Genomic DNA, 26,632 nt, shown 5'->3' on the forward strand with positions numbered 1-26,632 from the left:
TTCCCGAGCTCCACCCCGGAGCTCTTGGTTCTCCAAGAAGTCTGCAGTGAGGCTCAGGAAGCTGTGGCCTGCAGAAACCCCACGGTTGCCCCCGATGAGCAGCTAGCCCCTTTCTTTGCTCTGCTGGCACATCAAGGCCCCAACCAGCCAGCCCAGAAAGCACGGTTCGGCACCAGCATGCCTTTGCTTCCTTCAAAGAGGTGGGTCTATATGCACGTGCGTGTGTTTTTCTGTATCTTCTTTTACTCTGGCGGTGAAGGTACGTATACACGTTGCCTTCCGCTCGATAACCACTTCCTCATCTGGCAAAAAGTTATTTGCGAGGTTGTTCCTGAGTCTAGCCTATCGGTGCATTTCTGGCCAGGGTCCGTCAAGCTAGAGACGGCCGAGCTCCTTTCCAGAGTCCCTTCCCTTGTGCCGTTTCCAGAATTATCCAGCCCTGTGGACAGAATCCCCCGGCAGATTCTCAAATCTGGGTCTTTCCAGCCACCCCGGAGGAGGGGCCAGTCCCAGAGTGGGGGGGGGGGGGGTTGGTTGGTGACACAAACACGCCAGCCGAGAGCCCATTAATCAGGTTGCATTAAGCTTTATAACAACACGGTTTTCATTTAGCGGGAGAAATGACAGTTTCATAGCAGCCGAACAGACTTAGCTCCCCCCACTCATACATCTTTTTAAATTTACTAGAACAGTCCTGGTTTGGGAGATCTGTGAACAAGGACTTGACGTCAAGTGCTGCGTTTCCATCGAATCAAAGTAATGGGAAGGGACGCTTCGTTCAGCGGCCCTTGGTGGGGGGTGCCCACAGACACCCCTCGCCCTCGCCCACGTCCACAAACGGGATCTGACGGCCCTCCACAGAGGGAGCCCCCCCTGTGTGCCATCTCTGCAGAGAGCAAGTAAAGCACCAGATGACCGCGAGGCGGGACGTGGTGGGGCGAACAGAAGCATGGTGACCGATCCCCTGTTCGTTGCGCTGCTCAGGATTACTCCTAACAGAAGACATGCCCACTCTCCCGTCCTCGCCCCTCTGGGGACCCTAAGGGACGGAGCCCACTCTTAGAGCATTTCTTAGAACCACGGTTCTACGGGTCTTCACGTATGAAGACCGCCCACCGAAAAGTCTGGCCTTCTTTTTTCGCCCCCAGAAATAGCACTGATCTGTTTCAACCCCAGGGCTCAGAACTCAATGGCAATCACGCTGCTCCGAGAACAGCCACCGGGGCCCGAGTCTATCACGAGGGCCTGCGCGAAGCTCCTCCACAGCCCGGGACACTCGTGGAGAGAGAAAGACCCAGCCCTTCCTAGAGGGCCCTTGGAAAGAAGCCTTCCAAGAGTGTCAGCTTTTTTATTTTTATTTTTCTGGTGAGGAACGTGCATGCCTCTGCCTTCATAAGGTGGGGAAGGGTTGTCACAGGGTTGTGGGATGAGACCTCTAAGGAGAAGGTTAGAGACACCTCAGAGAAAGGACCTGGCTCCCTGGGAGTCCTGGAGTACTCGGCCACAAGGAGCATTCTGGAGAGGTGCCAAAGCAAAGGTTTATACAGCAGAGGGCTGTGCCAGACGCAGGGCTAGGCTAGGACTCAGGCTTCTCAAGTGACCAAAGTAGACCTTCCTTTCTTTTCTTTAATCACTTAACCAAAGGCTCCTGGCACAGTCTCTGACCTTGACAGCTATCTATCCTGTCTTCAGACTCCATTAATTAGCAGAAGACGAGGATTAGCAGTGGCTCCTGGCGGCCATCTGGTCAACCAGATGCCGCCGCCCGGGTAAACCCGGTGCCTCCGTGAGGATGCCGTGCTATCCACCCCTTCGCCTAAACCTACAGCGCTGGAAACGATCGTGGCTGGACAAAGGAGGGGATCGACTTGGCACTCCAGCGAGGCTGAGGCCGTGGACCCCGGGGGGGGGATTCAGGACTCAGGTAAGGAGCCTCCTGAGCTATTCGCTAGCCTTCCCTCTCCGCTTCCTCAGCCTCATTTGTCACCCTCTTCCCGTTCCCACTGGAAATCTTGGCCAGTCATTTGGTAAAACATCATGTTGAAGGGTCTGTAGAATTTCTGCAGTCTGTGGATCACATCTGGGTCGATGCGGGGATGAGTCCGACCTTTGCTCTTGCCTAAGCATCTGGGGGCACCGCTGTCTTCTGGCTTCTTGAGACAAGGGAACCCCTTGGTTTTGTTGAAATAGAAATGCTTTTCAGTCACCACACGCTTGAGGCCTAGAAAATCCTGTACCTTGGCCATTTCCCCGGCAGGGTCCACTATGAGTCGCTCACCACTGACGAAGAGGATTTGGGAGAGGGGGAAGTATTGGAGCCAGTTTTCCAGGTGCAGAGCATAGATCCCTATTCGAATGGCGCTCCAGGAGGCGTCGATCAGCCCTAGGGTCCGGTTTTTGAAGGCCAGTACCTCGAAGGTGGGGATCTCGGGTTTCTTGGACAGCGTCTGGGTGTAGTCGGAGATGGCCCTGGTCACGGGGTTTCTCACCACCACAATGAGCTTGATGTCCTTGGCCATGGCGTGGATACGCTTGGGAGCCTCATTCGTCACAAAGTAACTCGGCGTCTTCTCCATGGTCACCTGCCCATCCAAAGTCTTAGGCATCACATTTCTGGAAGAGGAAGGGAAAGGAAAGAGAGGGTCAATTCCCACCCAGAAACACTTTAACTTTTTGCACGAAACGTGTGCCAGCCAGCGCCCGATCGGGAACTACAAAACAAAATGCGCTGACAAACCCTGGGACTTCTTTTCTAACCCTGTGCCCACTCTCCACTCTGATCCCAGCATCGTCAGAACGGGCAGCACAAGGCTTCCGAATTCACTCTTGGGGACCTCACCTACCTGGGTTTACATCTGCTGCCCTATCTCTTACCCGGTGCTGTTCAACTGGGACACACTCTTAATTTCTCTGTGTATTCGTGTTACATAATCTTTGAAATGGAGATAATGACAGCACTCACCTCACACCGTAGTATAAGGCTTAAGGGAGATAACACTTGCAAAGCATTTAGCACAGAATCCGGCACGTGCGAGAGCTTAATAAGTCAAGGATACTATTGTTGTCTCAGCAGCTTTGGGAAAAGGTCCGGGCGCACCGAGAACTCAAAGATGATCTAGCCCAAGGGTTGGTCAACGACCACCTGCCCCTTGTTTTCGTACGGCTCACCGCGAGGAATGGTTTTTCATCTCTCAACGGTTGGAAAACACCCAACATAGTAATAATAACATTTTGTGAGGCATGAAAATTATACGAAATTCGAATTCCAATGCTCATAAATAAAGCTTCTCTGGAACACAGCCGCGCTCACCCCCTGATGTACTGTCTGGGGCCACTTCTGTGCTACAACAGCGGAGCTGAGTACTTGCAACGGGGACTTACTGACACACAAAGCCAAGCATATTTACTGTCTGGTCCTTCGGGAAAGCATTTGGCGAGAATTGACCTAGTCCAAAGGCGTCGCGGGGGAAAGGAAGAAACTGAAGCCCAGAGGCCGGGAACCGGACAGGCTTCGCGACCTTCACAAGGTGAGTCACGTCCCTCTCTTGTCCTTCCTCTGTAAAACCCTGAGAGCTCACCTGGAGTTCGAGTTCAGAATAAAACGACACACAAATGGAGTTCTTAACTTTGCTCCCGAGGTTTGCCCAGTGAGCCAGGGGCAGGTCCCACACCACGTCTCTTGGTTTCCTTCCCGAGGTCGTGTCTCCAAACCCCACCCCTCCTTCCGTGTTCACCTTCAGAGTGGCCCTGCCTCATGTGAGAGCTTCAAGACATCAGAGGAGTCTGATGCTCTCTGTCCCCCAATCCCAGGGTGGCGGGCCTATCAATGACAACAGAGGCTCAGGATCCTATTATACAGTCAATTTGCTATAGGCATATGTAGACCAAAGTTAATTGATGATAAACCTGTTATACCTGTCGGTACAGCAGGCCATCTGCCACAATGTGCTCCACTCCATTAAGTCTATTCACTTCTGAGCCCTGCACCAAAGAGGTACATTTAGGATTACACAAGACCTCTTTGTTGTGAGGACATGCTTTTAAATGTCTCAGCTAATAAAACTTAATACCGACCACGATCCCTTAGCTTCCCCTACCATAATTAAATGTATTTACTATCGCGCGTGTAGAGAAAGAACGACTTTTCTTTTATCTCTAATTCACATGCTCCGTCAATAATTAATTGCTACTGGGTTTTGAGCTTTCTTGGCAAGCACCTTTAGGAGGCAAGAGGAACTTGCCTGGTAGAGAAAATTCACATAGAGTCAGATGTTGTTAGCGCTCAAGGGTTGGACGGCCAGAAGTTTCCGGGTCAAAGCCAACAGCCCTGGCCATAGTCTTGCTCGTCCCGGACTAACATATTGTCCAAGGTATTTTGAACGTCTTCATGTGCCTGTTCGGCTCTCGTCACATTTAACTGTTTCATAAGGCCAGGGGTGGGGTGGGGCGGGGGTCGGGGGGTGCAGGGCACGGAACACAAAACGTGTGGGACTCCAGTGTGCAGGACTGCCGAGTTTCCGACCACCCACATCACCGTGAAGTTGATAAAACTCTGAAAGCCCTCCAGGAAGTGTATTTAACCCACATTGAACCCCAAATTTCTCACCTCAAAAAACAGGGCTAATTAAGAGTCCCTCCCTTCTAGGATGGTAATGAAGATCCCATGAGGTAACAAGGGTAAATCGCTTCTTAGAATAGTGCCTGGTGAAGGCCACGAAGTGTTATAACTGACACCAGGGGTAGAGAAAAACAAGGAAAGAACATTTCTATCTGACCGCATGGCAAAGCTGAAAAACTGAGCTCAAGAACAGGTCTAGGGAAAAAGGCTAGTTTGACTCAAGCCAGTTATCATCAACCACACATCCCTGAGCCGGAGGCTGGTGACCCACGAGGGAGCTACAATGAGTTCGGCCTGAGTTTAAGGAACGTGTTGATGTCTTACTTTTATTTCAACTGGAGAGAGATATTCTCTCTCTCTGTAACTTATTTATTTATTTATGAGAGAGAGAGAGAGAGAGGGAAGCAGAGAGAGAGGGAGAAAGAGAACCCCAAGCAGACTCTGTGCTGTTAGGACAGAGTGCAATGTGGGGCTCAAACCCACAAACCGTGAGATCATGACCTGAGCCGAGATCAAGGGTTGGACACTCAACCAACTGAGCCAGCCAGGTGCCCCCAGAGAGACATTGTCTTAGTATGAAACTCATGTCACACTATGAAAATATTAAATCATTATTAATGCAAAAAAATACTTGAAGATAGGTATTTTCAACATGGCCCCATCCAGATGTTTAATTCCTCCATGTATTGTTGCCTATGGATTTTGTGGCCTTTTCTGTGAGCTCAGGAGCAGTTGCCAAGGTTTTCCTTCTCATTCGCCCTCTGCCATTCACTTCTTAGACCCCAGCGTTTGTCTTTTTATGGGGCCCCTTTCAAATTCATCTCCTGCACTTCAGCTAATTGCTACAGTCTGTCAAGACGTGTGTGGATCTCGAGTCCTCATCTGAAGCATCTGGAATGAAATGGCACCCCTCTTCCAAGCCAGTGTGTGTAGGGGAGTGAGCATGTGCTCGGCTCAGTGCAAAGGGGAATGAGAGAAGGGGTGCTGGAGAAGGCAGAGGAGCCTAAATGGCTTTGATCATGTGACAAAGAAAGGAAAACATGTGGTCTGGGGAGACACCTGGCATTTGGGCACCCAATGGGAAGACCATCTCAATGAAGCCATGATACAGCTGTGTGGTATGGGCTACCCAGGATTTTTTGCCAGTAAGAAGATACACAGCAGCTGTTCCCCATCCGGGAAGTAGTCATCTCCCCTTTTCAGAACTGATGCTGAATCAGTTACGTTCATTCATTCATTCCTTTATTCATGAAACCCCTTTCATTCCTGGAGTCCTTGATAGCTGCCTGCATCGTAGAGCTTAGAATACTGTCATAATAGGATTTGTTCCCAGGCCCTTCCTGGCACGTCTCAGTTCCTGAAAGCCGCGGGCGATGTCTTTTTCCCCTTCGTGTCCCTCGCGTCTAACACAGTTCCCGCCACATATGGTAGCCGCCCCCCTAGCTCTCTGTGGTTGCCGGACGGACACACGAAGGATGTCCGGATGAAAGCATGATCCTTGGGCTTGAGGGAAATTGACGCCGTTTGGGGGGCCTGACTCCCCTGAGTAGGTTTTCCACGCGTGGCGGTTCGGCGTCTGTGAGACCCGTGTCATCCCTGTCTGAAAGACCATGCACTTCGGCGTGGACCATCTGGTAAGAAAACACCGCAGCTGGGCTTGGAACAGCTCGTTAACAGTATCCGGGGTGCTTAGAGCAGCCGCGACATCAACATCAACACACAGTCCTGAAGCGAGAATCGTTCTGCAAGATCACACATCTGCTCTCACAGCCCCAAATGTTGATGAGCCACCATCCACCGCGCTCGCCCTCCCCGCCTCCCATGCCGGGGTGGTGGCGCTTTGCTACAGGATACGTGCCCAGGGGCCTCGCGGGAGACGATGCTAACAAGAATTACCACGCACCATTCACGGAGGGCCCACCCTGTGCTGTGCTTTCTGCTCCAAATTCAACGTCGGATGCCGGACCCACTCCTTGCAACGCCTCCAGGCATTGTCCTCTCCAGCCTAGTTGGTTAAGACCATAGACTCCGGACTTTCTGAGTTTGGATCCACTTATTAGCTGCGTGACCCTGGGCCAGTTACTTAACCCAAATAGCCTGTGTCTCCGATCCACTCTCTGGGAAACAGACATCGTACTATTCAGATCCATCTCCGAGGGATTTTATGAGGATTTAATAAGTCAATATCTAAAAGGGTCCCTTACACATTGAAGGCCCTGAATACATTAGCTGTTAATGTTTAAACATCTCTCTTAAGAAGATACTACCCTTAGGGCAGGAAACTGAGGCCCAGTGAAATTGATTAGCTCGCCCGAAGTCACAAGAAGTGGCCTTGGAAGTCAACCCCAGCTCTGTCTCGCACCACAGCCCAAGCTCTTTGTTGCTGCCCGACAATGCTTAACGGAACTTCAGAGGCTCAGCAAGGTTGCGGGACTGGCCCAAGGTCACTCCGCCAGGGGGTGGCCGAGCTGAATGTAAAAATGACACTCATTACACATGTTGTAAAGGTGGACTGTCACTGACTTACCACTGGGAGTTGCGGCAAACCCAGGCCAGAATCCCCAGAAATTCTTGCCAGATCAAGCTACATCGTTCAATTTGTGATATCTCTCTCCGGGGCCTCCTCAATTGAAGCAAATGGATGCCATCATGAACGCCGAGGGAGAAAGCAATCACCCGTGTTAGATATAAAGTGCCCATTCTCTCTGGAAGGGTCAGTGGCACAGCTTGCCTTTGGCTTGCCTGATTTGGAGGTACGTGGGCAGCTCACATTTCCCCAAATGCATTTTCCGGTGGAACAAATGGTGCATAAATTAGCAGTATTTTCTGAGCCCTCCTGATGAACTGTAACCCAAGAGAACGGTGGTTAGAGCAAGGGCATGAGGTAGGGCCATTTCCCCCGTGTCGAGGAAAAGAATTCACTTAGAAAGTCAGTCGAGCACCTGCTGCTTGCCAAGCTCCGCACAAGGCAATTGCACACGTTCTCCTGGCCACAGCTCACAGATACCATGGGCTTCACGGAGCCCGTTTATACAGATGTGGCAGTTGAGAGCCAGGGTGACAATGAACCCTGTCCAAGGACATACAGGCAGGACCTGCCTTGCCCAGTTCTGTTGGAAAGTTCGTTGTGCTTTTCAAAAATGTTCCACTTATTTATTTGGAGAGACAGAGAGAGAGAGAGACAGACAGAGAGAGAATCCCAAGCAGGCTATGGCTTTCAGCACATAGTCTGACGTGGGGTTCGATCCCATGACCATGAGATCGTGACCTGAGCCGAAATCAGGAGTCAGATGTTTTACCGACTGAGCCACCCAGGCACCCCTACTGGGCTTTTTAAACCCAAAATTCAAGAGGCACCTAGGTGGCTCAGTCGGCTGGGCGTCCGACTTCGGCTCAGGTCACGATCTCATGGCTTGTGAGGTTCGAGCCTTGGGTCGGGCTCTGGGCCGACAGCTCAGAGCCTGCAGCCTGCTTCGGATTCTGTGTCTCCTCTCTCTCTCTCTCTGCGCCTCCCCCACTCCAGCTCTGTCTGTCTCAAAAATAAAACGTTAAAAAATATTTTAAAAAATTTCAGGAATCCTGGAATCTCTGAAGGCGGAAATTCAAAGCATTTGAAAAGGACATTTCTTATATAGAGCCCTAAGAAAAGCAGCATACCCTGGGGCCATACGACCATCAGCCAAATGGAATCGAAGAAAGCAGGGATCTTGAGTTACAGCTGAGACTTGACAACTAACTTGCTGAATAAATTTAGGAAGGGGTTTTTCCTCTTTGGGCCAGCACGATGAAAGGGCTATGTGAAGACGAATCCTCCCATTAATCCCATCAAGTATTAATTGGTGCTTGTCGCGTACCAGGTATTGAGCATAAACTGATGCTCAAGCATGCGTGGTACCTGCCTTCAAAGGACTGTAAGTTCTTTGAGGAAAAGGTCTGACTATCCCATTTTTGGTCGGTGGTTCAGATGGACATCTCCGCGGTGGACAGACAGACGTCTCCTTTGCTGGCATTTCCCACACGCCCTTGCGGGAAGGTGTGGGTAGGGGGGGGGGATGGAAGCAGAAGAGAAGCCGCAGAGGATGACGGAGCTTAGAAGGGAGAGGAGAAAGAAAGACAAGAAGAAAGGAAGGAGGAGGAGGCCAAAGGCAAGAAGGAACCGGGCTTTGAAGAGACACAAGGAATTGAAGTGACCAGGGGGAGCGGGGAAATGAGGAAAGCATTGCAGTTTTATTTATTTTTTAATTTTTTATGTTTTAGTTATTTTTGAGAGAGAGAGAGAGAGACAGAGAGAGAGAGAGAGAGAGAGAGAGAGAGAGAAGGAGTGGGGGAGGGGCAGAGAGAGAGGGAGACACAGAATCTGAAGTGGGCTCCAGGCTCTGAGCTGTCAGCACGGAGCCCGACGCGGGGCTCGAACTCATGAACCGCGAGATCATGACCTGAGCTGAAGTCGGATGCTTAACCGACTGAGCCACCCAGGCGCCCCAAGCATTGAAGTTTTAAATGGCACATGGCCGGGGTGCCTGGGTGGCTCAGTCGGTTAAGTGTCTGACTCTGGGTTTCAGCTCAGGTCACCATCTCACAGTTCGCGAGTTCGAGCCCTGTGTCGGGCTCCGTGGTGTGGAGCCTGCTTGGGATTCTCTCTCTCTCTCTCTCTCTCTCTCTCTTTCTCTCTCCCCCTTCTCTCTCTCTCTCTCTCTCAAAATAAATAAATACACATTAAAAAAGTAAATGACACATGGTGGGAGAAAATAGCAAACCCAGGTCTCAGGCATTTTTGTTTTAAAGTTTGTGCCAGGCAGGTCTGGGAAGGTTTATGAAGGTCTATGTCAGACACATGTCATGGAGGCGGGAGGAGCATGAGTCCTACCGAAGTAGGCTGAGAGGGTAGACACCCCTCATTCCCAATGGTTCTCAATGAATCAACTGGGGCTCAGAGAAGTTGCACGCCTTGACTAAGGTCACACAGCTCACCGGTGCGGCAGGGTTGGGATTCGGAACCCAGCGGAACCTGTGGTCCTCGCTGCTCTTCAATATGATAAGGAGAGGAAGGTCCAGAGTGGAGCTAGAGCCTGGGGGAGGGCACCGGATGGCAGCCTCCAGTGCAGAAATGAGGGTCCACTAGGCATCCATAGCCACAGAGAGACCCCGGCATCCACAGCTGATAGGGTCTTGAGCTTTGGTGGGACATGGGTGGGATGAGGGCAGGCAATATTTAGGAACTTCCTCCTAATCGCTTTGATCTTCCCGATGACAGGAGAGCAGGGCCATCTGCTAAGCTTGAGGGCCTTGGGAGTGGGGTTACGGGTCTCAGAACAGAGGGAGCTGGATATATATCGATAATTTCTGGATTACGGTGACCTATGGAGAAATCACCCTGTGTTCGGTTTTTGCCTTGGGAGACTCATCTGGAAGAAAAGGCGGGGAACTCATCACTTACCCTCACCCTCACCCCCAACCACCGCCACCAAATATCCCTAGGCCCTTGGGTTTCAAGAAAGGTTTGTATTCTAATGCAAATGAAACGTGCCTTGAAACCCGCAAGATGAGTTTGAACAGGAGTCTTTTACGGATCGTTATACAGAGCCACCTCTGACACCCTCTGTGGAGCAGCCCAGGGTCCCAGGGGACACGTTTCTGAAGATATCGTCACAAACGAACAAGGTGAACGCCTAGGTTATCAGTGGATGCCGGCAACCAGAGAATGGAAGCGAAGGAATAGGAGAACACATTCCGCTCTCAGAGGAGAGTTATTTGGGAGAATCATGCCCCGTACTCTCTCCTGAGGGCCGCCAAAGTGTCATGAACCGCGTGGGGGTGGAACTTATCCCAAACGATCAGAAGTTGACCCTGGGTAGACTAAGTCGTTCTGTGGCCAGGGACACACTACAAGACAAAGACAGATGGAAAAATGGAAGGCCGCTTTCAGGCTGTTTCTAGTTCTGCAGCAGGATGATGCACAGCTTTTCAGAGGCAGCTCTTGCTTTTCCAGATGAGTACAATGAGGGCTCCACAATTGTTAGCCCCAATTTTTAGGAATCCGAGGGTGTCATCACTCCCTAAGTAGTGAGGAGCTGGTCGTGAGGAATATTAAGGTCCCTACGTCCACGTTCTCGGATCTGGCCTCGAACAGAAACTGGCGGGGCAGATTCAGGGCTCACATCATCTTCTCTGGAGCCCAGGGGAAGATTTACGTGTCCAGGTGTCCCAACTGCCCCCTGCAGGGTGAAGAAATGCGAGCCTATCACAGCGGGTTCCGTGCCTTCACTCACACGCCCTTCACGGATTTCCAAATTCTTATCCTATGTATGTTTCCCTTCACTAGCTCTAAGTTTTAGAACCGACTTATCCAGGTAATTATAAATTTATTATTTTATCGTTTATGGATTGCAAGTACATACAATTGCTTACTCAGCGTTTTCCTCACAGGAGACGGCCGAGATCACAAACTATGCTGAAACAAATCTTAGCCACAAAGAAAAAGAGAGAAAACTGTTCAGGCGTGTGTTCATTCATTCGTCAACTACCGTGCATCTGGCACTGTGCTAGACTGGGGGGGGGGGGAACCCCAAGAGCAAGATCTTGCCCTGAAGAAGTTTGTATTTTTTGAAATAAAATAGTTTACAGAGGTCTGTGCTTGTCTCTGAGGATTCATAGAAGGCCGTGAGTTTTAGGCTGGGAATCACTGGGGGAGGGTCGCGTGAATTCCAGCGTCTGCCTTCGCCTCCTTCGGAAGCTTTGCTAAATGCACGTTCCTCCTGACCAAGGTGTGCGGCCACGCGTTCAACCTCGGGGCTGTCTCTGAACGACACGTCCTTTGAGCAACTCATTTCACGTCTTTGACCCCCACTTCCGCCATGCATCGAACAGAGACAACATCTCCTGTCCGTTGACGAGCAAAGGTACCAGGCATCCTGGAACAGAGCAAGCATCCGTACGTGTCCCTTCTTGTTATTGCCGCCGATGTAATGTAGCGCATAGTAGGTGCAAACAAATCGGTTTGTCAAGCGAGTGTGGGACCAGAGCCCTGTCCAAATTCTGGATCTGTAGGACCATCGCAGGTCGTCTAATATATGCACCCCTACGCAAATGCCAACGCGGAGTCACGGAAACCCACCGCTCAAACAGGTGTAGATACAACGCACTCTTAGAGCACCAAACAGCTTTGGTTGGGCATATATGTCCCAGTTAGTTACTAGAACCCTTCTTCTCCTTGGCACCCTGAGGTGGCCCAAGCATCTGGGATGCCTCATGGCTGGGCAGAACTTGGCCACTTTGGGGGCGGGGCCTCACTGTACTCCGCTTATAGGCATTGCTTTTCTCTCTCCCTGCTGTCGCTGACTTTTCCTGTGCCACTGCCCCTCTTTAGCATCAACGGACCACCACCCTGTTCACATGGTTTGATTCAGAAAACGCACATGCACAGAAAACAACTATGACTTCAACAGTCCTTTAAAGTGAGTTCATGATGGAGGGCGCCTGGGTGGCTCAGTCGGTTAAGCGTCCGACTTCGGCTCAGGTCAGGATCTCGTGGTTCGTGAGTTCGAGCCCCGCATCGGGCTCTTGTGCTGACGGCCCGGAGCCTGGAGCCCGCTTCGGATTCTGTGTCTCCCTCTCTCTCTCTGCCCCTCCCCTGCTCACACTCTGTCTCTCAAAAAATACATAAATATTAAAAAAAATAAAATGAGTTCGTGATGGAGTCATCACCAGTCAACCTGCTTTTTAGAAAGGTTGCCCCGTGTGTGTGTGTGTGTGTGTGTCTGAGATTTTTACTGATTTATTTTCTACGCCACATGTGGTATTATAGGGACACGGAAGTCCTTTGTAATAATTCTCAAGCCCACAGGTTGAGAAGCATGGTTCCAAAGTCTAAACCATTGCCTGCCTATAACCTCAGCGTCCACCAGCACCCTTTGCCCATAGCCGTCCCTCCAACTCTCTCGCTCTGGTTATTGGACAGTCTCACCCCAGAGGTTTTAAGACAAGACACCCCCTTGACTCTGAATCGATGAGATTACGGAACACGCTGCGCCTGCCCCCGGATCGTTCTCTCTGATACTTTATTCGGACACATTCCAAGAGTGACCCCACCGCAGAACTTCACACCCCAACCTCGATTAGCTCTTTCATTGTATTTTCTTTCCCTGGGCTCGGCAGGGGCCACGATGAGATGTCGATTACGGACGTGTCCGTGTGTCTGCACTGGTCATGGACGGTGAAAGAAGAGGAGAGAGGAAGGCTGCGTTCCAAGTGTCTCCACCTCCCACTGTACTCCCAGCTGTGTGTCACTGCATCCCTGCCCTCGGGACGCCGCCAGCCTCCTCCCTTCTCGCCTGCATCCTGACGCTGATCCAAGCCCCGCCTGCTCCTGCCCAGTGTTTCTCTCTCACCCGTATGCATATCTAAGCCTCTTAACTGTGTGGGCCGCGCAACCCTCAGCGTCAGAGGGACAAAGACACTGTTCTTTGTGAAGGTGACACCCGATCTGCTGGGTTTTCATTCCAATCTCGCTTTTTGCCTGGGACCAACCCCCCCCCCCCAACCTGCTTCATTCCACCGGCTTCTCCAGACACTCACGTGACCCCTTGGTGGAGGCCCCATTATCACCTGCTTGCCTAGAGCATCGCTTGATTGACCGTTTGTGGCCGTGCCTCCTGAGCCTGGTGTTTCCTGCCCAGGAGGTAAGGTCCCCCAGGCTGTGGCCCCCCGGGAGCCTGGTTTACTCTACTCTACTCCACCTTGACTCTAAAGGACTTAGGAAAACCTCAGTGTCCCCGCCCCCCAATTCATATGCGAAATCCTAACACCCAGTGTGATGGTTCTGGGGGTGTGGCCTTTGGGAGATGATTAGCAATGAAGATGAAGCTCCCCGCCCACTTCCGCCAAGTGAGGGCATAGACAGATGACGAAAAGACCAAGAAGCGGGCCCTCACCACACACCGAATGTGCCAGTCCCTTGCTGTTGGAGCTTTTGGGTTCCAGAACTGTAGGAAATAAACGCTTCCTGTTTGAGCCACCCAGCTGATGGTATTTTTGTTACAGGAGCCTGAAGAGACTAAGCAAGATGTACTCAGCACAGTGCTTGGAAGTTATGAATCACTCGGCACAAGTGTTGATATTCGTTGCTGTTCCGTGGGAAGCCTGTTTTATGGAGCATTCTCAGACGACGCCACCCTGGACCGTGCTCCTAATGAGATCATTTAAAGCTGACCCCGTGCGCATCCTTACAATGAACTTTGCTTTGGCGAATAACGTGTGTGTGTGTGTTTCTGCCCGGTGAGCCAAGGAACCTGGTCAGCTAGATGGGTAATGCTCAGAGCGCTTGACGTTTTATGGGGGAAAGGCTCGTTCAGGTCCACTCACGCCCCGCCGCGGAAATCTGTAAAATCAGTCGGTCGCAGTGGAAGCAACCATCCACGTGAATGACAGGTGTGAACGGTGCTATGAGGAATGAGGTTTCATCTCCCTGCCATGGGCCGGCTCTAGTGTTTGCCTGCCACGGGGACAGTGCTGAAGAGAACCGTCCTCTCTGTGGCGAGAATGCAGCCCAGAAGCCCCCTCCGTCCCCACACCTGGCCAGGACGGTGGGACAGACGGCCTCTCCTACAAAGCGCCCCGGTCAGCGCCTTCCGAGTTGCCCTTGAGAGATCTGCATCCCCAAATCAAGATCTCCAGCTTCGGTGATGTTAAGTACAATCATAAATTAATTAGTGCTTCCTACAGTGCCTGTATTTAGATCCGACTTTCACAGCTTGGGGCGCACGAAATACGAAACAGATTTTGAAACCAATCAATCTGATCACGTAGCAGATGGAGAAATGACAGATAGATGGGAAGGAAGATCGGCACACACCTAGAGAGATATACACAAACACGCACACGCTGTGCTATCAGGATGGAGGGTTCTTACGTTATCAGACGTTCACACACACCAGTCCCCTGCAGGGTGTCTTTCTGATTCTGTCACACACACACACACACACACACACACTCACACTCATACACACACTCACTCATACACATACACACACATACACTCTGCTCCTCCTATAAGTGAGTCCTCGAGCACAATCCCCTTCCTTCCCCAGGCACCGTCTAAAACTGCTCTCCTTCACGCCAGCCTCTTCTGTCCACTTCACAGGGCTTTTTCTTATCTGAAATTATCCTGTTCATGTGTTTATTTTCCTGCGTGCAGTCTGTCCGTCCCCCAGAAGAAAGCAAGCTCCAAAGAAGAAAGGCGACCGGGCGCCTCTGTGTATGGCTGTCTCCCCTGCATCTCACACAGTGCCTAGAATCACAGAGATCTCAATAAGCATTTTCTGGATGATGGAAGAAAGGAGAGGAAAGAAGGCCTGCTTAATAAAATCGATGTAAACTTTGGCTATAATTATTATATTATTGTCACATTGTTCCTCTGCTGAAATGCTTTCAATATATTGAAAGTATATTGACAAATGTATGTATATTTTTTGGAGAAAGAGAGAGGGGCAAGAGAGAGAGAGAGTGCGCATGTGCATGTGGGCAGGGGAGGAGCAAAGGGAAAGAGAGAGAGAATTCCAAGTCAGTATGGAGCCTGATGTGGGGCTCGATCCCATGACCCTGGCATCACGACCTGAGCTGAAATCAAGAGGCAGATGCTCAATTGACTGAGCCCCCCAGGCACCCCTATCTCTCGTTATATTAAAAAACTCTAACCCCTTCTTTATGGTCCCTAAAGCTCTATACAAAATGTTCCTAAACTCAATCCCATTCCCCCAAGGTCCCAGCACTGGCTGTCACCTCTCTCTGTCCCCCTAAGGACTTCAAATCCTTTCCCTTCTTACATTTGCTCTGTCTTCTTCCTGCAATGCTGTTTTCCCAGATCCTTGCACAGCGGGCTTTTTCTCACCTTTCAGGTCTTATATTAAACGTCTGGCTCTGCACTGTTCAATACGGAAGCGACTAGCCACATGCGGTAGCTATTTCAATGTAAATTAATTAAAATAAAATAAAGTTAAAGGTGCAAGTCCTCAGTGTTCAAGAGCTACGAATGGCCAATGGCTACTGCGTTGGAGGAACATATATAGTATATCCCACGGTCATAACGTTCTATTAGATAGTGTTGATCTGGTCCATCAACTGTGATGTTTGTGATAATCTATACACCCCTTAAATTTTGTTTTCAACATTTATTTATTTTTGGGACAGAGAGAGACAGAGCATGAACGGGCGAGGGGCAGAGAGAGAGGGAGACACAGAATCGGAAACAGGCTCCAGGCTCTGAGCCATCAGCCCAGAGCCCGACGCGGGGCTTGAACTCACAGACTGCGAGATCGTGACCTGGCTGAAGTCGGACGCTTAACCGACTGTGCCACCCAGGCGCCCCAGCACACCCCTTAAAAGTTACCTGCCACCCAGGCTTCCTCTGATCTTTCTGCCCCAAATAATGCCCTGCCCAAGTCACTTTCTACCTCATTGTCCTGCCTTTTCTTTATTTCACTTTATGACATCTAATTTACTGATTGGTCCACATGATGGCTGATGCCTCCCCACCTGGAATTAAGCCTCATGATGGCAGAACTGTGTCTTATTCATCAAGTTTTAGATCTATCTATAATAGAGCACGGTGCGTCATAGGTGCTTAATAAACAATGAATACATGAACGGCCCTCTTGGAAATGAATGTCTACATTCACATTTTCACTCACATATACACTCATTTCATGCACCCAAAGAGGCCAGGGCAGGACAAAGGAGGGGAAAAAGGTTGAATCTGGTGCTAGGCAGGTCTCCATCTCTTGGCCACCAGCTGGTGACAAGGTAGGAAAGGCTCAGGCTGGCCCACTGATGATGCTGATGCCAACTCAGAACCAGTTAGACATGGCAAGACCTTAACCATGAAATGCACGTGGAATATGGAGTCACCCAACTCCAGCTTTTGGAAAGGTATACTCCCCGGAGTTTGAACTGACAGTCAGTTCCAGAATCACGCTGCAGGTCAGGGAAAGACCTAAGAATGAAGAACAGGGAATGCAATGCAGTGCGGGGCTCAGCCTGTCCCCTCCTCAAAGTCAACCACCTCCCCGGAGGCTCTATTCTCTGGAGAAGAAACAAGCTGATTGAACTCACTGCCTGGTTTGTGGTTGTGGGGCTCGCGCACGGCATCTTCAACAATTTCTCCATCTGCGATTCCGCATCAAAGGGATCGATGCCGTGAGGTCACACACCAGTGACCTCAACTCCGGAGGCACAGAATTCCTTGGGACCCACAACTGGGGATTCTGATTCAACTGGTCTGTGATGGTGCCTGGCCATTGGTTATCTTCTAAAAGCTCTCCAGGGCACTGTAATGAGTCACCGGGATTTAGAAACACATCCCTAAACCAAATTCCTTGAAAGACAGCAACCCATCTTGTCCATCTCTGCAAACTCAGAGGACAGGGCTGGGCTGGAATTGGATTGATGTTGCCCCATGAATAAACAGATGGACAGACAGTTGGATACGTGCGATGCTTGGTTAATTTTATGTATCAACTTGACTGGGCGAAGAGATGCCCAGATAGATGGTGAAACATTACTTCTGGGTGTGTCTATTTCTGGGCGAGATTAGCACTGACATTGGTAGACTGAGCAAAGATCTGCCCTCACCAGTTCAGGTGAGCATCATCCAATCTATCGAGGGTCTGAATAGAACACAAAGGCAGAGGAAGGGCAGATTTGCTCACTGTGTCTGTCTTCTGCCCTCAGACATCAACACACCTGTTATTGACACTTAGAATACCAGTTCCTCTGGTTCTCAGTGGTTTGGACTTGAACTGAATTACACCACTAGCTTTTCTAGTTCTTCAGTTTGCAGATCATGGGATTTTTTTTGGGCCTTAATAATCCCATAAACCAATTCCTATAACAGCTCTCTCTCTCTCTCTCTCTCTTTCTCTCTCTCTCTGTCTTTCTATCCATCTATCTATCTTTCTATCTATCATCTATCAGTTCTATTTCTCTGGAGATCCCTAATACAGACAGAGAGAAGAATGAACAGATGAGTGAATGAATGAAAAATCACTGTGATTAGTACATCCTGATAACAGTGAGTGTCTCTCAGTCTCTAGATCCCTCTGACACTTCTGGATATCCTCCTCCATTATGGCTATCGTGGACTCAGTATTTTTCTTTAAATCAGTTTCATTCTTCTTTGATTCAATGAATCTACTGAATGCAGAAATTGTAGGTCACTACCTTGAAGGGAAAAACAATTACAACTGCTGTGGCAGACAGACTCTGAGACAACTCCCCATCACCCCCCCTCCCCGGTATTTATGCCTTTATATAATCTCCACACCCTAAGCAGGGGCAGGACCCAGGACTTGATTTTAAGCAACAGAATTGGGCAACGGGGATGTGGTATTACTTCCACGTAACTCGCATCTTGCTAGCAGACCCTCTCCATTGGCTCTCTCTCTCTCTCTCTCTCTCTCTCTCTCTCTCTCACTGGCTTTCACAAAGCAAGCCACCACAGGGAAAAGTGCATTCATCAGGAAACAAGAGGACAGACTCTAGTGAACAGCCACAAGTCAACAGTCCACATGGAACTGAGCCCTGCCGGCAACCACACAATTTCGGAAGCCATTCTTCTCCAGTCGAGCTTCAGATGAGACCCGAGCCCGGATCCTGCCTGCTCTGGACTGTGAGTCTGAGCTCTCCTTTTCGATAAAGGAAATTAGCAATGTTAGCTGTTAAAGACCTCTTAGCATCCAAATGAGATCCGCTCCTTTGACTTAAATGAAATCTTTTCAAAAAGATTGAAAGGGAATAATTTTCTTTTCCCTATCTCTAATTGCACGGGTCTGTACTTGGTCCTAATTCCTATAGCCAAACACACCTCTCCATCGGCCTCCAGCTGCCAGATGACAACTACATCTCATTTAGGATGGGACTGTGTCAGCACTCTCTCTCACTGACCCCAGCAGATGGAAACCAGAAATAATAGATGGCCTCCACCAGAGTGCTGTCAGACGTACATGCACCTGGGATATCCTGTCTTTCCTCCATTTCTATTATTCTGGTTCTATCCACGGGACTGGGGTTTTCTGCCCACTTGGGTGCAAAGCATTCTACCTCACCACTATCACTGAAGCACACACTGATCCCAATCTCCTTCACTGAGGCTCTATTTGTTTTTGGAGACTTCTCCGAGGCTGGACTCAGAGTCTTAGCCAAGTTCTAGCACTTAGGGGAGGAATCATCAGGAAGATCCGTGTCTGGAGAGGGTGTGGGGGGTGTGCGGACCTGTGCTGCTGGTTGTGGGGGAGGGGCATGCGAAAAGTCACCACCTTTGTTGCACGTCTGATTGTGTTGCCTACACTTCTTCCTCTCACATCTGTGCACACAAGCCCGCAATCATCGCACCATGTTAAGAAAACTCCACTTTTGGAGAATGTGCTCAGGGTGAGTTAGCATCTATCCCTTTGCTATTCCCTTTTCACACTCCTACTTGGACCCCCTCACCGTAGCCCTGGCGAAGTCAGATTCTGCTTTGGCTGAAAGATCACAGGGAGGCAGGACATTGTCCCCCAGCTGACCGTGGATCTCATCTCCTGCCTAGTCCACAGAACTTTTGTCCCATTCCAGAACTCAACACACATTTGATATACTGTCTTAGGGACAAGCTTCCTCTTTCCTGGTCAACCCTTGTAGATGAATTCTCAGTAAGCTTCAAACCTACGCACCTTGAGTTGGAGTAGACATGCTACTATGATTCCCGGGAAATAAAACTTTCCCCTTTCCATGTCCAAATGGCTGGCTTAGTGCAGAGAAAAACAAACACCACTGCCTCCTCTCCGGACAGACATCCCTGCCCCCAAGGGCTCGCTCCCCAGCGGCCTTCGGTCACGTCAACGCTCTTCCCTCGTTATTCTCAGAGCTTCCACTCCTGCTCGGAGCCTTGGGTGTGAGTCTTCTTTTGGGTGAGTGCATGCGCATGTGTGGGAATGTGGGCACAAACACTATCATACCCCACACAGCCTTCTAAAACCTGGGTTTTTTACTCAATAATACTTCTTGAGAGCTTTCCAACGATCATTTGAAAATGGACGTTACATTTGATGGTACAGGCAAACCGCTGTTTATTCCGTCATTCCTCTGCGGCAGATCGCGGACATCCCGTGATGACCAAATAAGGCTGCAGGGAGGACCACTGCACGTGCCTCGGTATGCACCGAGTGGAGTGTGTCCCTTACACAGCCCTGGAGAAACTGAACTGTGGGACCACGGGAGCTTGCGTATAAAGGTTTTCGTAGATACTGGCAAATCGCCCTCCACGCTGGTCATGCCAAATTATGTGCCCAGTCACAGCGTGGGAGAGAACCCACGTCCCCCCCACCAGCTCTTAAAGGTACCGAACCTCTGATTTCCACCAATCTTGTCACTGACAGCCATCCTCAGGACACAGCCCATGTGACCTGTTTTCCCCACGTTGGAGGGACCCCTCCCTTCTCTGGTCTCCACCGTCCGTGGCTAATTCCGTTCCCATAACTGACCCATCACACCATACGGCACCTATGCATTTCCTTGTTTTCTCTACTAGACTGTAGGTTCCTTTCCTTGGGGAAAGGGCCAAAATAGGGTCCCAGGCAGTGTGCTTAGGTGGACCGGATTCACCCCCTGCTTTTTCCAGATGCCATAACACGCCTCTGCCAGGAACTCTTGGCCCCCCCCCCCCCCGGCAGCACAGGGAACAGGTGGAGTTTCACATGAACTTTCGGCATTGAGGAGTATTCACGTGACAAGAATTTCGTGTGGAAATTCACGTGGTTGGGTGCAGCTGCACAGAAATACGAGAGGGACACAATTCAAAAGAAAGGCAAGAATTAACATCAGCGTGGCCCTGCCGTCCCCTGCATTTTAGCTCCTCGGTGAGGAACACGGTGTCCTGGCCACAAACCCCCCATGTGCCCCCGCCCCCAACTCTGCATTTGAGCCACTTGGAACTTCTTGCCATTTTCTGGGTAGGCTAAGATTCTGTCATATCTTGGGTTTCACATATGATGTTCCAAGTTCTGAAATGCCCTTATTTTCCTGCCCACTCTCTGGGTCAACTCTTGTTAATGGCATGTCCGATCTGAAGGCTTTCTCCCCTGTGTGGCTTGTCTGAGATACACACACACACACACACACACACACACATATACATATATGTATATATGTATATGTGTGTGTGTGTGTATACGTATACATATATACGTATATATATATGTGTATATATGTATACACATATATATATACGTATATATATGTATACGTATATATGTATACGTATATACACATACATATATATACATATGTATGTATATATATGTATGTGTATATATATACATATATATGCGTATATATGTATATATAAAATATACGAGATAAAAATAAACACACACAAACCCATGAGTTACTGATATCGTGCCCATCTGTGTGAAGCTCCCCACCATCTCAAACCCTCCCAGATGTTGTGCCAGGGGGATGCGTGAGAGGGAGAGAAAGGGAGAGGGGATAAGGAAGACGGCACGTCTGTGTGCATTCTGGAGAATGTCACCCTGGCAATTAAATGCTCATCCTGGAAACGATTCTCATCATTTCTGCTAATTGACCCAAACCGTATGATTCCCTCACCCCCACCCATAAAGCAAGAGGCAGGCTGGCAGCTGCTGGAGAATTCCCCTAAGGACTGAAGCAGCACTCTCCCGAATTGTGTGCTTATCATTCCCTTGCGTGTGTATATATTGTATGCTGTGTTTCTACACAATGCATGGCTCAGCTTGCTGGTTTGTGAAAGTGGCATCACCCCGGATTTCTTCTTTGGTTGATTTTTAAAAATCAGGCATTATCTTTGTAAATCTATTCATCCTGCTGCATTGAGGGTGGTTAATTCATTTTTTATGGCTGTATGATATTCCACCCATGTGACCGCGGCATTACCTATCCATGGTCTCGATGATGGACACTGGGGTTCATTCTGGATTTTTTACTTTATTAACCATGCCGCTGGGTCAATTCTCATACATGCCTCCTGGGATACGGCAAGAAAAGGACAAGAGTCTCTTCAGGGTGTTTGCCAAACAATGGAAATGCTGAGCCACGTGCTCTGTGATAATTATCCTTATAAGTAGCAGGTCAACTGTTCACAAGAGTTAATATCATCCTTGTCATTGTGACCTGATTTGCGCTACTGTCTTCATTCGGGTTTCTCTGAGCTGGAGAGACCGTGTTTGTTTGCTAATGATTTGTGTTTCCTCCTGAGTGAAACACGCATATCTTTTTGCCCATTTTTTTTTATTGGATCTTTTGTCTTTTTTTTTTTTTCCTAACATTTATTTATTTTTGGGACAGAGAGAGACAGAGCATGAACGGGGGAGGGGCAGAGAGAGAGGGAGACACAGAATCGGAAACAGGCTCCAGGCTCCGAGCCATCAGCCCAGAGCCCGACGCGGGGCTCGAACTCACAGGCCGCGAGATCGTGACCTGGCTGAAGTCGGACGCTTAACCGACTGCGCCACCCAGGCGCCCCGGATCTTTTGTCTTTTTGATTTGTGGGAATTCTCTGGATAGTCTACCTACTACTCCTTTCTCTGTTATACAGATTGCAAACAGCTTCTCCCGGTTCGTGGCTTAACTTCTCTATCACCTTTTTTGTGTATCTTTTGGCGGTCCAACGTTCCCCTGTTAAAGTAGTTTAATTTGTTAATATTTTTGTGGCTAGGCTTTTTGTTTCCTGTTTAAAAAATCCTCCTCTGGGGGTGCCTGGGTTAAACGTCAGTCGGTTTAAACGTCTGACTTTGGTTCAGGTCATGATCTCACGGTTCGTGGGTTCAAGCCCCGCGTCGGGCTCTGTGCTGACAGCTCAGAGCCTGGAGCCTGCTTCAGATTCTGTGTCTCCCTCTTTCTCTGCCCCTTCCCCGCTCACATTCTATCTCTCAAAAATAAACAAACGCTAAAAACATTTAAAAAAAATTCCTTCTCTGCCTTCCTTCTCTGCATATGTATATGCACATACACTTTCAAGCAGAGGAAACGGTGGGTGCAAAAGTCCTGTGGTCCTGGGGTAGGTGTGCTCTGAGCGTGCATGGGAAGAATCAGGCCAGTGGGCTGGAGACCATGGAGGAGAAGTATCTGAAGGCCTGATAATAAAGCTTTATTCTGACTGCGATGGGGAGTGAGTCCTTGGAGTTTTCTGAACAGAGGATATGGAGGGTCACGGTCCGGATTACAGTTTTCCAGGACTTTACTGATGCGTTCGCATGGACTGCACCCCTGGTGCAGAAGCCAGGAAACCCCCCACGACAGCAGCTGCCGCAGGCCAGGCGAGAGACGGCAGTGGGGGGTGGCGGGGAGGTGGGCGGAGACCGGACGCACTTGGAAGAATCCACTGGTGGATTGCTCGTGGAGCGCCAGGGGAAGAGGGATGTGAGGGGGGCTCCGGGTCACCGCTGGGTTGGAGGAAGACACAGAGAACATCTGGGCGCCGTGTGGGGCGAACATCAGGAGGTCCACCTGAGACGCGCCGCGTTCACGATGCCTTGTGGACCCCCGGGTGCAAACGCCCCGCACGCAAGGAGTACTTGAGTCCGGGAGAGACTGGGGTGGAGAAGTGCTGGAGCGTTGGCAACGCAGACAGACGGCACACACTGAGGCCTACGGAGATGAGAACCGGTCCGAGGGCTGAGCCCTGGGGGCGTCCGTGCAAGGATCTCAGGGGTCGGAGGCGCGGGGACAGGAACGTGCCAGGGGGTGAACTTCAAGGAGCAGGTGCCTCCAGACAGGACGTTTCTTCCCCACCCGTGGGCGGAGTCTGCAACCCGGGCGGTCCCGCGACACAGGCCGCGCTTGGCGGCTCCCGCCCTTCGCTCCCTCCACCCGCGGACGAATTACTAGCGCTAGTAAATGTCTGCTCTGGCTCATCAATGCAGAAGGCCCGCCACACAGCCCGCAACCGCCTGTCATCGAGGCTCACGCGCATGCAGAAAAGACTGGCGCGCGCGGCAGATATAAACGACGCTGTCGCCCGCGGCTGCCGCCGGAAACGGGGCGGCCGAGATGGAAATTGCACGTGGGTTTACCGCCGGAGACAACCTGCCTCCCTTTGCCACCGCCGCCCTGGAAGGCAGAAGGAATTAGCTGCAAATATTTTACAGGTGGTAATTTGCAGGAGTAAATCACGGTTCGTTTTGCCAGAGCGTGCGCTGAACGAGCTTGAGTTTCTTTTTCTCCTGGAGGTTATTTGTGATGTCATCTTACCGGTTTCATCCTGCGTTTAATCTAGTCCACCACATGTTTATTATGGCTCCTTATGCTAAATGATTCTGTGTCTTCTGGATGGGCTGGAGCGTCGGGACCCGGTGGGGCGGCAAACAGGATTCCTTCCGGTGTTCTAAGACTTGGCCCATTGGACCCCCATACATATTGCTGGCTCTTTATTCATTCACTTACTAGGCAGTTTTTTTAGAATGAGGGAGGGAGGGGGAGAGGGAGAGGGGGAGAATACACAAGCAACCTTCACGTTTAGCATGGAGCCCAACGCAGGACTCGATCCCACCACCCTGGGATCATGACCTGAGCCCAAATCAAGAGGCGGCTGCTTAACCGACCGAGCCCCCCAGGCGCCCTTCATTTACTAAGCAACTTCTCACTGATCCCTGCAACCAGAAACTCCACTACATCCTAGGAGATAAAGATCAGTGTTACCTGCCCCGATACTGCCTCCTGGGGAGATCCCCAATAATACCTAAAAGTTGCTCCTACCAATAAATACCCACTAGTAATAGTTACTGAGATCTTACTACACGTCAGGCATCGGTCCAAGCTCTCTGTAAAATTAAGCTCATGGTCCCCTTACCACAATCCTCTGGGGTAACAATTACTTGTCTCCCTATTCTACAGATAAGGAAACTGAGGCGCAGGGTAGTTCCGGGCTTTACCCAAGGTCACACAGCTGGCAGAGTTCTGCTAGGGCAGCCCCATCCACCACTCTTCCACGCTACCCTTGATATGCAAAGAAGCCAGGGGAAGCCGGCTCATTATGATTAAGCACCTGCCACATATGCTTTATGATGTAGATTTACATTCGGATTTACAGTGCCTTATAACGGAGATCTGTAAGGGGATTTCTATGACAACACATCCTTTCATTTCTAATTCTGGAAAATAAGCTCTGTGATTTCACTCCTTTTGCCAAGGAACACGAGGCCCAGACAGTGACCCACCCCGCAAACATACCCTCATAAAATGCCGCCAGCCTGCGATACGCTACGGGACTTTCGGACCCCTGCCTCAAACACATTTCATGCTGCAGTGTGCTGAGAGCTGGCGTAGACCAAGGTCTGTTCGAGGCGCTGTGAGGCCAGAAGAGGGAAAATCTGACCCCCGAAAGGGGGAAGAGGGGGCGCCTAGTCTAAATTGTGAAGACAAAGAGCATGTGATTTCTTAAAAAAACATTTTTTTTTTAACCCTTATTCATTTTTGAGAGACAGAGCAGGAACAAGGGAGGGGCGGAGAGAGAGGGAGACACAGAATCTGAAGCGGGCTCCAGGCTCTGAGCCGTCAGCACAGAGCCCGACGCGGGGCTCGAACCCATGAACGGCGGGATTGTGACCTGAGCTGAAGTCGGACGCTTAACCGGCTGGGCCGCCCGGGCGCCCCAACAAAGACCATTTTAGATAGTCAGGAGTGGTATTGGTAGAGGAGGCGGGAGAACAGCACATATCTGCTGGTGCCAGGCATCACTCGCTGAGGTTTTTGTTTTGCCTAAATTCATGCACATAGGACGCGGCACGTCAATCTGCACTCAGCACAGGAGAGGTTAGGCGGGAAAATGACACAGTGGAGGCTCAGGGCAGAAAGAGTCCCCATGACGTCTTCCCTGCTGTCCCCCCTACGCTAGGGGGTCAGCACAGGAAGAAAGGCGTCTGGTTTCACTTTCCTCTGCTCACTTATCTGCCGTGAGTTGCTGCGCAGATCGCTGCCCTTCTTGGCCCCCCCAGTGGAATATCCCCGGAGCCACCCAAAGGCGGGGGGCCGAATGTGCGAGTCCGTGTCCCTACTCCAATCAGAGAGGGCTGGTCTCAGCTCCGTGGCTCTGAACGGGGCCTGTCGGAGTTAAATCTCCCACCCTGCCGTCCTTTCGATGTTCAGCTCTCGGCTTTTCCTTCCATGCTTTTTGGCCCATCACTGAGAACACTGGTTTCCAACGATCAACAAGAAATGTCTTGGGTGAACTTTTTGTAAAGGGGAATTTACTCAAAGGATATATACATATGGTGACTCTTAAGCTTACGAATAGCCTTGGAAGAGGTAGGAGGAGGGGAAACCCGGGAACACAGATGGGCCACAGGATCTCATGGATAGTCTTGGTAGGGCACCATCACAGGAATGGTCCTACAAGGACCCCCTTTCTCCTCCATTTTCCCGTTCTTTTTTTTTTAATGTTTATGTATTTATTTTGAAAGAGAGAGGGGAGGGGATGGAGGGCAGAGAGAAGGGAACGAGAGAATCCCAAGCAGGCTCCACACTGTCAGTGCAGAGCCTGCCGTGGGGCTTGATCCCACGAACCATGAGATCATGACCTGAGCCAAAGTCAAGAGTCAGATGCTCAACCGACGAAGCCACCCAGGCACCCCGTCCATTTCTTCCTTCTTCATTCCTTATCATCTCTGATTCCTCCTTTCTTTCGCTGCTTCTTCTCGTTTTTTTTCTATCACTCCATGAGAGACCTGAATTCCTGGCAGAAAGTATCTGTTCTAGTTTATTATGCAAGGGACTGAAAGCCTCAAACCACATACAGTGAGACTGAGGCGACTCCCCGTGTGCAAACTGGGGTGCATTTAAGCCAGAAGACCAGATCAAAGGTAATATCTGAACAGGGTTACAGATGCATGAAAGCCAGCTGTGTGGAGGGAGGCAGAGGAAATTGGCGCAAAATTCTGGACTGAGAAAGACGTGTCTGGTGTATCTGAGGGTCAGGGAGGGAGGGGTAGCATGACTGGAATGAAGCGTGGG

At 50.3% G+C, this 26,632-nt stretch overlaps 1 protein-coding gene across 1 annotated transcript in view; it reads right to left on the reverse strand.

Annotated features, from left to right (window-relative positions):
* Positions 1–818: 818 nt before the first annotated feature.
* The window catches only part of HS3ST4 (heparan sulfate-glucosamine 3-sulfotransferase 4), a 399,069-nt gene continuing 373,255 nt past the window's right edge, over positions 819–26,632 (reverse strand). The window contains exon 2 of the mRNA XM_047838887.1: positions 819–2,613. Coding sequence (XP_047694843.1) covers positions 1,977–2,613 — 637 coding nt within the window. The 3' untranslated portion in view covers positions 819–1,976. The remainder of the gene's footprint in view (positions 2,614–26,632) is intronic.

This window comes from Prionailurus viverrinus, chromosome E3, assembly GCF_022837055.1.
Source record: "Prionailurus viverrinus isolate Anna chromosome E3, UM_Priviv_1.0, whole genome shotgun sequence".
Lineage (NCBI taxonomy): Eukaryota > Metazoa > Chordata > Mammalia > Carnivora > Felidae > Prionailurus > Prionailurus viverrinus.